The following is a 12,056-nucleotide window of genomic DNA, read 5'->3' on the forward strand; positions in this document are numbered from 1 at the left end:
TTTGAACAAGGGAGAGCATCACCTTGACAGAGTGCTGAGTCTTCCAAATTTGCTGGCATATTGAGTGCAGCACTTTCACAGCATCATCTTTTAGGATTTGAAATAGCTCAGCTGGAATTCCATCACCTCCACTAACTTTGTTCGTAGTGATGCTGGATGTCTGGCTCTAGGTGAGCGATCACACCGTCGTGATTACCTGGGTCATGAAGATCTTTTTTGTACAGTTCTTCTGTGTATTCTTGCCACCTCTTCTTAATGTCTTCTGCTTCTGTTAGGTCCATATGGTTTCTGTCCTTTATTGAGCCCATCTTTGCATGAAATGTTCCCTTGGTATCTCTAATTTTCTTGAAGAGATCTCTAGTCTTTCCCATTCTACTGTTTTCCTCTATTTCTTTGCATTGATCACTGAGGAAGGCTTTCTTATCTCTCCTTGCCATTCTTTGGAACTCTGCATTCAGATGGGTATATCTTTCCTTTTCTCCTTTGCTTTTCACTTCTCTTCTGTTCACAGCTATTTGTAAGGCCTCCTCAGACAGCCATTTTGCTTTTTTGCATTTCTTTTCCATGGGGATGGTCTTGATCCCTGTCTCCTGTACAATGTCACGAACCTCCGTCCATAGTTCATCGGCACTCTGTCTATCAGATCTAGTCCCTTAAATCTATTTCTCACTTCCACTGTATAATCATAAGGGATTTGATTTAGGTCATACCTGAATGGCCTAGTGGTTTTCCCTACTTTCTTCACTTCAATTTGGCAATAAGGAATTCATGATCTGAGTCACAGTCAGCTCCCAGTCTTCTTTTTTGCTGACTGTATAGAGCTTCTCCATCTTTGGCTGCAAAGAATATAATCAGTCTTATTTCAGTGTTGGCCATCTGGTGATGTCCATGTGTAGAGTCTTCTCTTGTGTTGTTGGAAAAGGGTGTTTGCTATGACCAGTGCATTCTCTTGGCAAAACTCTTAGCCTTTGCCCTGCTTCATTCTGTACTCCAAGGCCAAATTTACCTGTTACTCCAGGTGTTTCTTGACTTCCTACTTTTGCATTCCAGTCCCTTATAATGAAAAGGACATCTTTTTTGGGTGTTAGTTCTAGAAAGTCTTGTAGATCTTCATAGAACCATTCAACTTCAGCTTCTTCAGTGTTACTGGTTGGGGCATAGACTTGGAATACTGTGATATTGAATGGTTGGCTTGGAAACAAACAGAAATCATTCTGTCATTTTTGAGATTACATCCAGGTACTGCATTTCGGACTCTTTTGTTGACTATAATGGCTACTCCATTTCTTCTAAGGGATTCCTGCCCACAGTAGTAGATATAATGGACATCTGAGTTAAATTCACCCATTCCAGTCCATTTCAGTTCACTGATTACTAGAATGTCGGCGTTCACTCTTACCATCTCCTGTTTGACCACTCCCAACTTGCCTTGATTCATAGACATAACATTCCAGATTCCTGGGCAATATTGCTCTTTACAGCATCGGACCTTGCTTCTATCACCAGTCACATCCACAACTGGCTATTGTTTTTGTTTTAGCTCCATCCCTTCATTCTTTCTAGAATTATTTCTCCACTGATCTCCAATAGCACATTGGGCACCTACCGACCTGGGGAGTTCCTCTTTCAGTACCCTATCTTTTTGCCTTTTCACACTGTTCATGGGGTTCTCAAGGCAAGAATACTGAAATGGTTTGCCATTCCCTTCTCCAGTGGACCACACTCTGTCAGACCTCTCCACCATGACCCATCCATCTTGGTGGCCCCACACAGCATGGCTTAGTTTCATTGAGTTAGACAAGGCTGTGGTCCATGTGATCAGATTGGCTAGTTGTCTGTGATTGTGGTTTCAGTCTGTCTGCCCTCTGATGCCCTCTCTCAGCACCTATGGTCTTACTTGGGTTTCTCTTACCTTGGACGTGGGGTATCTCTTCACGGCTGCTCCAGCAAAGCGCAGAGCTGCTGCCTACCTTGGACGTGGGGTATCTCCTCTTGGCTACCGCTCCTGACCTTGGACGTGAGGTATCTCCTCTCCGCCACTACTGCACCGCGCCCTCAAAAGAATACTTATAGGATTTTGAGGACTGGGATTGGTCATGGAGTGGTTTTAAGGTAGTTTGTAAATGTGGTCTAGGCAAAGACTGATCACATTTTATAAAGTAGGTAAGTTGCTGAAACAGCTTCATTTTTTCTTTGGAGTAACAGTCCATATGGAGTTACCATTGTCTCTATTTGTCCATGATATTATAGGAATATATAGGTCTGAATAAGCTTGTGTTGTAACAATTTGACTTAAGATAGTTTGTGTTAAATATCATGGTTTGGTATAGTTTGCCTGTTTTGGTATAGTTTGCCTGTTTTGCAAGTTGATGTATCTGTTTTCTCTCTCAGAAAGAAAGTTTGTTGGCAAGATAGCCAATTATAAGGCTTTTGAAAAAATTCAGATATATTGAATACCTGAAATTCAGATGAATGGGGAGTTGATAAGAGAGTGAATGGAAACCTAGGGTCATTGAGGAATGGAGTAAGGATTAAGGATTGAAACCTTTGGGAAGATAGTAGACTACAAAGGGAAAAAAAATCAAAGATTAAATGTTTGAAAGCTGGAAATACAATGGCACCATTGACGGTAACAGAAACAGGGAATTGAAATTTGGCATTTGGTAGATAAGAAAGCAATAAGATATGAACATAATGCGTTTTTTTTTTACTTTGTATTGTAGTTTTTCTTTTGTATTTTAACTATAGTAAGTTTTAGGCATCATTCTAGAGATGACCAGAAGATGTTAGAAAATTAGATTTCATTTTAATGAGGAATATTGTGAATTTATTCTAGTGCATGCAACCTTATAATCTTTCATTCAATTCTGTGTATTTTCTTTGAAAATACTTAAAATGTGCTGGAAATCTCACACCCTCATTTAACTAGCTAATATTCCATTATGTCAGTTTTACAGACAAACAGCCAGTGATCTCTAATTGTTCTATTATTTCTGGAACTTTGTGCAGCAAAATAACAGAGAGGAATATGAATGGCAAAGAAAATGCCCTATGAACAGGGAAATCTTATTCCTTAGTTGGTGGTCAGTATCCTTTGTGAGAAAAATCTTTTCTCTCTATTGCAACTTGTCTGATTAATGGCAGTTAAAAAGCTGTAAGTCTTGGCCTTTATAAAATTATAATAAGTTCAATAACTATGTGTTAATTAAGATCAGAAAATCAACCTATATTAGCACTGCAATAGCAGTTTTCCCAGCTCTGCCAGTGATAAAGGATATGAGTGGGTTGCAGTGTCACATGGCATCTGATTAAGTCAGATTAGTACAGGATTTGAAGGGAAGTCTCCCAGGTGACAGTGAATAAGATGATCAAAGTTTTTCTCCAGATCTTTTAAGGGGACAGTTGGTTGAAAAGCTACTACTTTTCCAACATAAAGCCAAAAGTCCAGCCACATGGTATCACTAATGAGTCAGAAGGAAAAACTGAAGGGGCTTGAGGTTACTATTTGGCAGTACTGATATAGAAAACCCTAGGTGTTAACCATATTAACAGCCTAAGTGTCTGAAGTATGCAGGCTGGCCTTCAGCCTCCTAAGATAATATTCCAGTATAATTTTCCAATAATATTCCAGATAATTTTCTCACTTCAAAGATGTACTTTTTTTCATTTTCTAATTTTCTGAAATCAAAGTACATCTTAAAATTGTATAAAGTTGCATGTTGAGTGTGTGTGTGTGTTAAGGACCTCCTATTCTTCAGTATTTTATAATCTAATGTAAATCTATGTTCACATTGTCAACTGATTCCATCTATACTAGCACGTAGAAGTAACAATATTAAGGACAATTGGAATTAGGTGCTTTTTCAATATTATATGTAATAAAGGACAGAGAATTGCATTTCTTTTCTATTTGTCTATATGAACTGAGTGTTCACTATCTCAATCCTAACAGCTGCCTTTCAAGGTAGTTATTACTGTGTATTATAAATGGAAATATTATGGAGTAACATATTTGGGCAACTTGAATTTGAACCTCATCTGAATAAGGTAGAATCTTGCTACTATGCAACACTGCCTCACTAGGACATCCTAACATAAAAGAAACTTCTTATAATTTTCTTTTTTGACATATAATTGTAGATATTAAATCTCTAAAGGGTGATTCAGTTCAAAGTCATGGAATTGTGAGTGTGTGCAGTTAAGTATTACTTGTGTAAGTTTGCTAATAGAGACAAAATATCTGGCTCCGTCTCTTTCAAATAAGTTTAACTTTTTCGATATTTCTGATCCCGCTTCAAAAAAGATATACAAAAGCTTGAAAGAAAAGATAAAATATCAGTCTCTTCAGACTTGAGAATATCATGTCAGAGTCTCTACCTTAAGTATTCTCAATGAAAGACAGATTAGAAAATAACAGTGAAAGAGAAAATAGAAAGTTTGTTGTTGTGTGTGTGTGTTTTTTTTTTTTTTTTTCAGTTTGACACAGTAAACAGCCAGTGGGAAGGCCACTATCTCCAGAGCACTGTTTTGTCAAATTACAACCAAAGCTGGTGTGATATTTGGCCTACTATTTAGTCACTTGAATTTCTGCATGTTTTTTAATTCTGGAGAAATATTTTCTCATTCTCCTGGCTTTCACTATTTACCAAAGATCCTTTGAGCATATATCTTTCTCATGCCAGATAATGTTGTAGGGGCTAGATATGCTAAACTCTGTTTATTAGATCTATTTTTTTTTCCATTAACAATAGGCTGTATTATCCTAAGAAAATAATTTGTGGTGGTTTTTTTGGCTTTGTAGTTGCTAAATCCTGAAGATGACCTCTTACCAGGAAAGATTCGAGACAGCAATCGTTCAACCCTCTTAGCGACAATTCAGGAACATGGTTACCCCACAATCAACTTGGGAATTGTGGGAGACAAGTAAGTATTGGATTTTATTTTGAAGTTGTTGTGGTACAAATACAAATTTGAGGGATACTAACTAGGTGAGATTGTTGCTAAAGAGAAAGGTATTTAATACCATAATTTCCACTTATTTCATTCTTCAAAAGCCAAAGATTTGTGGAGGTGTCTATTTCCTTTAGTGGTAGACATTTTTCTGGAAAGCCTTTTACAACCAGAGAAATACGTTGCTCTGCTATGGGTGCTATTCCTATTCACACTTTTACTAGTTTCAAGAAAGATAAGGAAGATACAGGTGAGATGAGTAAGAGAGAAGTGTCAAAATTAGCACTAACTGATGCTTTAAAGTTTAAGTACAATTATTTTCTATGACTTTTGTATTGATTTTTGTATTCTTATATAACTTGAGTTTCTCCAGGCTTCACCCACCTAGAAGTACAAACGGAGGAACATTGACTGTAATTGCCCATCTCCAAGAGCACATTACCCCCATTTACTCAATTAACTCAGCTGTCTGCTAAATTCCGCACGTATTTCTCTAAATCTCCAACTGCGTCTCACTTGTGATCAAAAACAAGTCTGCTCTTCCTGAGCAACCCCTTCCATGCAACATGCCACCTTTCACTAGGCACTGTTTCCAGTTCACAAGATGTGTGCCTGCCCTTAGTAACCCTCAGATATCAGCCTGCTAGCAACAAAGGTGGGAAACAGATCTGAGTGATGGATACCCTGATGTGAATGTATCTATCACCCATAACTGCCTCCTTTTGTCTTATCACCACCTTGTCACTAAGAAAAGCTCATTATGCCTGGCTTCTTCTTCTCTAACGATGAGTGCTTTCCCAAAGCTCAAATGTGCTTTTGAAGAGGCTCTGCCCTACCATTCCACAAGGTATGTTCAGACACCTATAAACCGGACACAGTGTAGTCCAGACCTAAAACACAGCATCTTGCCAGTAACCTGAAAGGTAATAGTTTTTAATGTTAATCTCACCTTTTAAAGTTCTCTTCTTACCTCTTGATTTTTTCTTTCTCTGAGAACACTGGAGTAGAGGCTATTAGACATATCTTCAAACATTTTTTTTTTAATTCACCATTTATAATTACCTGAAAGTTTAGTGCTAGAGAAGTCCATAGGTAAGTAAACAGCCAACTTAGAACCCATGCTGGTAAAGTTGGTACTACAGGTCACCTAGTATTAACTTGACTCGGACTCCCTAGCCCTGGGAAGGGAAAGAAAGAACCCACTGAAAAGACAAGGAGCGGGTTAAATTTGGACCTGACCAGTAACTTGTCTTTTTTTTTTTTTTTTAAGATTTTTAAGATAACACTTATTTCTTAAAAGTTAACGTGCATAATAGGAAACCAAAAAAATGCAAAAAGCGAAGTCATTCATAATCACAGGCAGTTTACCATTTGATGTGTCGTCCTAGGTCAGTTTGTGCATTGCACAGCTAGCATCCATTTTTATGCAAGTATGATCATACAGTTATGTATCATGCTGTTTCACACATCAGGAATGTTTGCTGTTTCAAAGTCTTAAAGCTATGAGTATTTTGATAACCAAGAATACACTGCACCAACTCAATCTGGAAAGGAAAAAATATATAATCCTGCCTTCTTGGTGACAAAAATTTCAGAAAAGACAAAAATGGCAACAGTCCTCTAGATAAAGATATTGGCAGAGTTATGATTAAAATACTACATTCCTTAATGTTCAATTAAAAGTGAGACATAAAGCAACAGCATACACCAAGGATAATACTTCTAAGAGGAGTCATCATTATCTGATCTAAACTATTAAAGAAATATGTTTCCTTTGAATACTTAACAATGCATTCTTATTGTACAGTCAGGAGATGCACACACATGGATGGTTATCATCAAAATATAAATATACATACATCCCTTCCTTTATACTTCCTTCTGCCCCTCTGCTGCCACCCTAAGTGAGCAAGTCCTGACATAACATTTCTCAGAGACAGTCATATAAACTTCAGGCATCTAAAAATTATCCTGATGCAGATACACCTTTAAAGATGACAAAAATTAATTTCTGAAAAGAAATAGGATGAATCCAGGAGTTCCAGTAGGACAGAGCCTGAAGTTCTAAGGAACAAAGTCATCAGATTTTGAATTTGTTTCCTACCCACTGTTGGCTCTGACCCTGCCACTAAGTATGTTCGTGAGCTCTAAGAACTATCATAAGGTAAAAGGTGCTTTTTGTTTGTGTGTATCATTTTTACCTTATGCTGTTCTAGACTATAATTCTGTTCATTCTCTCCTCCTAACGTTGTACTTTTGTATTAAAAAGGAAGTAACTTGATATATATACTACATGCTGCATTGTCTTACTATGGAAGCCAAAACACCATTAAAAGCTTACTGTGTTGTTAAGCTAATATTTGATTGTCTGGGGCTAATTGTTGACTTGCTATAGACATTTCCCAATAATTAATGTACCTTGAAATCAGCATATAAAGAACAACAAAACTATAAGCAAGATATAGGCAATTCTGAGAATATGCAGATCTTTATTCCTTTCTTGGATTGTATACCTTACATAAAACTGAGAACAGTTTTTTAAAGTACAATTGATGCAAATCTAAACTTCCTCAGTCTTAGAGTGCTATATTGAAAAATCCCAGAGTAAATGGTTTAAAATGCAGAGGTGGAATGTGGGAGGAAAGAATTTATAACTGTTCAGATGGAAATCTTTGCTGGGAGTTTAGCAGAGGAGACAAGGTACATTTAATCTGTAGCCTGTTGATATTCTGTGAAGGTTGCCTCCCTCTTCATTCTTCTCTTTCCTGTGTAAGACATTTGCTTATGAAACAAAGGCTGTTATACAGAAGCCTTTGTGTGAAACTCTCCAGGGAAATAAGCAGGGTCTTGAGAGAAACTACCCTGTGTTTAAAGCGGGGAGAGAAATAACTGAAAACGTCAGCAAGCACAGAACAGTTACTCAGCTAGGCAGATAAGAGTAGGGAGTAAGAGTACTATTCTTATTACTTTCAAAAGGTTTCAGTCTGGGTTTAAATTCTACATGATTAGATTTCTCAGCTCTTATTCTTATCACCTTTCATAACTTTAACAATAAATGTTAAAATTGAAGAATAAGACTCTATAAAACATTTGTTATTTGTGGTCTTTTTAATAATAGCCAGTGTGACAAGTGTGAAGCAACATTTCACTGTGACTCTGATGGATTAGTGATGTTGAGCATCTTCTCATGTGCTTATCGGCCACGTGTATGAAAAAGATGAATTTTTAAACCCAGAGATGTTAATTGAACTTTCCCAGCATTATACAAGTGAGTGGCAGAGGTGGAAATGAAATCTAAATTTCTTGAAATTAACTATCATTATGAAGACAAGAGAATAACTGTAAATATGTCAAAAGAAGCATCATATACGTTGGAATGGTCTGCGAGAGTTTTAAAAAGGTGCATCTTTAGCTAGAACAGAAAGGATGAATAGGATTTGTGTAGTTAGGAAGAATGTATTAACCAAGTAGGAAACAGGGAATGAACAAAAATAGAGAAGTAGAAATGAACAACTTAGGTCAGGACCAACTGGTTAAAATAGGTTTAGGAAGAAGGATACATGTAAATTTCATAGAAATTTGAGGCCAAATTTTGAAAGGATTTGCAATCCAGGCAAAACTACCCAAGTTGCTTAAATGTACAGCTTTTTTTAAAGCAGAATTGACATAATAAATCATTATTTTGGAAAGATAATTTGACCAGGTATTATCACATGGACTAAAGTTGGAGACCTATTAGAAATAAGAACAACAGTTTATTTCTTGTTCAGTTCATAAGTACTGATTGTGAATCTTTGCAAATCATCTAGAGAGCTTATTAAAAATGCTGATTCTGATACAGCAAAACTGGAGTGTGCCAAGATTTAGCATTTCTAACAAGCTCCTAAGATATCAAGCCACTGGTCCATGGATCACAGGAAGTAATAAGAATGTAGTATATTTAATCATGTATCAGGGCTTCCTTGGTGGCTCCTGTAAAGAATCTGTTTGCAGTGCAGGGGACTGCCTCCAATGCAGGAGATGCAGGTTCAATCCCTGGGTTGGGAAGATCCCCTGGAGAAGGAAATAGCAACCCACTCCAGTATTCTTGCCTGGGAAATCATATGGATAGAGGAGGAGCCTGGTGGACTACAGTCCATGGAGTTGTAAGAGTCAGATACAACTTAGTCAGTAAACCATCACCACCACTACAAAGCCTCATTGAAATGGTATATGTCTATTCTATAAACACAAATAAAATGCTTGCAAAACCCAGTTATTAGGTCTGTCACAGTCTTACATCCCTCTCTAGCAATACCCCATTTCAGCTTCTTCATTCTCCATTAGTACTTTATCCTTTCTTGGTTTTGGCAGCATCTCTTCCTATGCTCATTTCCAAGTATAAGTGTCAACCAAGGCTCACCCTTGACTATCTTTCCTGCTAATTCTTTATGCTGACTCCCAAATCTGATCTCTGTCTTGAGCTCTATGCCTAGATCTACCTGGTTGCTGGGTGTATTTTCAAGTTCGTCAGGCAGAGCAAACTCAACATGTCCAAACTAAATTCATTATCGTTCCTTTCCTCTCTCACTGCCCACCCTTACTGCCATCTTATTCCATGTCCTTGAGTTCTTTAACTTATATGCAGAGTACATCATGAGAAATGCTGGGCTGCATGAAGCACAAGCTGGAATCAAGATTGCTGGGAGAAACATCAATAACCTCAGATATGCAGATGACACCACTTGTATGGCAGAAAGTGAAGAAAAACTAAAGAGCCTCCTGATGAAAGTGAAAGAGGAGAGTGAAAAGTTGGCTTAAAACTCAACATTCAGAAAACTAAGATCATGGCATCTGGTCCCAAAAGTTCAGTTCAGTTCAGTCGCTCAGTCGTGTCCGACTCTTTGCAACCCCATGAATCACAGCACGCCAGGCCTCCCTGTCCATCACCAACTCCCGGAGTTCACTCAGACTCACGTCCATCAAGTCAGTGATGCCATCGAGTCAGTGATGCCATCCAGCCATCTCATCCTCTGTCGTCCCCTTCTCCTCCTGCCCCCAATCCCTCCCAGCATCAGAGTCTTTTCCAATGAGTCAACTCTTCGCATTAGGTGCCCAAAGTACTGGAGTTTCAGCTTTAGCATCATTCTTTCCAAAGAAATCCCAGGGCTGATCTCCTTCAGAATGGACTGGTTGGATCTCCTTGCAATCCAGGGGACTCTCAAGAGTCTTCTCCAACACCACAGTTCAAAAGCATCAATTCTTTGGCACTCAGCCTTCTTCACAGTCCAACTCTCACATCCATACATGACCACAGGAAAAACCATAGCCTTGACTAGACGGACTTTAGTTGGCAAAATAATGTCTCTGCTTTTGAATATGCTATCTAGGTTGGTCATAACTTTCCTTCCAAGGAGTAAGCGTCTTTTAATTTCATGGCTGCAGTCACCATCTGCAGTGATTTTGGAACCCAAAAAAATAAAGTCTGACACTCTTTGCACTGTTTCCCCATCTATTTCCCACGAAGTGATGGGACCAGATGCCATGATCTTCATTTTCTGAATGTTGAGCTTTAAGCCAACTTTTTCACTCTCCACTTTCACTTTCATCAAGAGGCTTTTTAGTTCCTCTTCACTTTCTGCCATAAGGGTGGTGTCATCTGCATATCTGAGGTTATTGATATTTCTCCCACCAGTCTTCATTCCAGCTTATGCTTCTTCCATTCCAGCGTTTCTCTTGATGTACTCTGCATATAAGTTAAATAAACAGGGTGACAGTATACAGCCTTAACGTACTCCTTTTCCTATTTGGAACCAGTCTGTTGTTCCATGTCCATGTCTAACTGTTGCTTCCTGACCTGTATACAGATTTCTCAAGAGGCAGGTCAGGTGGTCTGGTATTCTCATCTCTTTCAAAATTTTCCACAGGTCCCATCACTTAATGGCAAATAGATGGGGAAACAGTGGAAACAGGGGCACACTTTATTTTTGGGGCTCCAGAATCACTGCAGATGGTGACTGCAGCCATGAAATTAAAAGACGCTTGCTCCTTGGAAGAAAAGTTATGACAAACCTAGACAGCATATTAAAAAGCAGGGACATTACTTTGCCACCAAAGGTCCATCTAGTCAAGGCTATGGTTTTTCCAGTAGTCATGTTATGGGTGTAGGAGTTGGACTATAAAGATATCTGAGCACTGAAGAATTGATGCTTTTGAACTGTGGTATTGGAGAAAACTCTTGCAAGTCCCTTGGACTGCAAGGAGATCCAACCAGTCCATCCTAAAGGAAATCAGCCCTGAGTGTTCATTGGAAGGACTAATGCTGAAGCTGAAACTCCAATACTTTGGCCACCTGATGGTAAGAGCTGACTCATTTGAAAAGACCTTGATGCTGGGAAAGATTGAAGGCAGGAGGAGAAGGGGATGACAGAGGATGAGATGGCTGGATGGCATCACCAACTCAGTGGACATGAGTTTGAGTAAACTCTGGGAGTTGGTGATGGACAGGGAAGCCTGGCATGCTGCAATCCATAGGGTCGCAAACAGTCGGACCCGACTGAGCAACTGAACTGAACTAAACTGAGTTTTCTGGCTCAGCAGCTGCCCACACCAGCCACCCAGTCTCCCAACCCAGAAGAAACCTGAATGGAAAACTTCTAGCTTTCATTCATCCCTGCATTTAAATCCCTTACAGTTCCCCCCATCAGTATTTCTTATACATTCCTCTCTCTTCCTGTCTACCATCCTGGCTTAGTTTGGGTCTCCATTTACTTTTTGTTTAGACATGTGAGACTAGCCTCTTAACTGGCCTCCCTGCTTCAAGTCTTGTTCTCTTCCAACTCACCATCTATTCTGCTACGAATATGATCTTTCCATAGTGCAAATTATGTACTTATGGCAGAATTGGGGTTTTATTATATATACGTAAGCATACTCCCCAGTGGCTCAGGCGTTAAGAATCTGCCTGCAATGCAGGAGCCTTAGGAGATACAGGTTCGATTCCTGGGTCAGGAAGATCCCCTGGAGAAGGACATGGCAACCCACTCCAGTATTCTTGCCTGGAGAATCCCATGGACAGAGGAGCCAGGTGGGCTATAGTGTATGGGGTCCCAAAGAGTTGGACACAA

The 12,056-nt window shown here is 38.9% G+C and overlaps 1 protein-coding gene across 12 annotated transcripts in view; it reads left to right on the forward strand.

Moving 5' to 3' along the window:
• GPHN (gephyrin) overlaps window positions 1-12,056 on the forward strand; it is a 537,169-nt gene that overhangs the window by 480,316 nt on the left and 44,797 nt on the right. For all 12 annotated transcript variants that reach the window (XM_061429172.1, XM_061429169.1, XM_061429176.1 and 9 more), the window contains one exon: window positions 4,802-4,923. In XM_061429172.1, coding sequence (XP_061285156.1) covers window positions 4,802-4,923 — 122 coding nt within the window. The remainder of the gene's footprint in view (window positions 1-4,801; window positions 4,924-12,056) is intronic.

Source organism: Bos javanicus, chromosome 10 (genome assembly GCF_032452875.1).
Source record: "Bos javanicus breed banteng chromosome 10, ARS-OSU_banteng_1.0, whole genome shotgun sequence".
Lineage (NCBI taxonomy): Eukaryota > Metazoa > Chordata > Mammalia > Artiodactyla > Bovidae > Bos > Bos javanicus.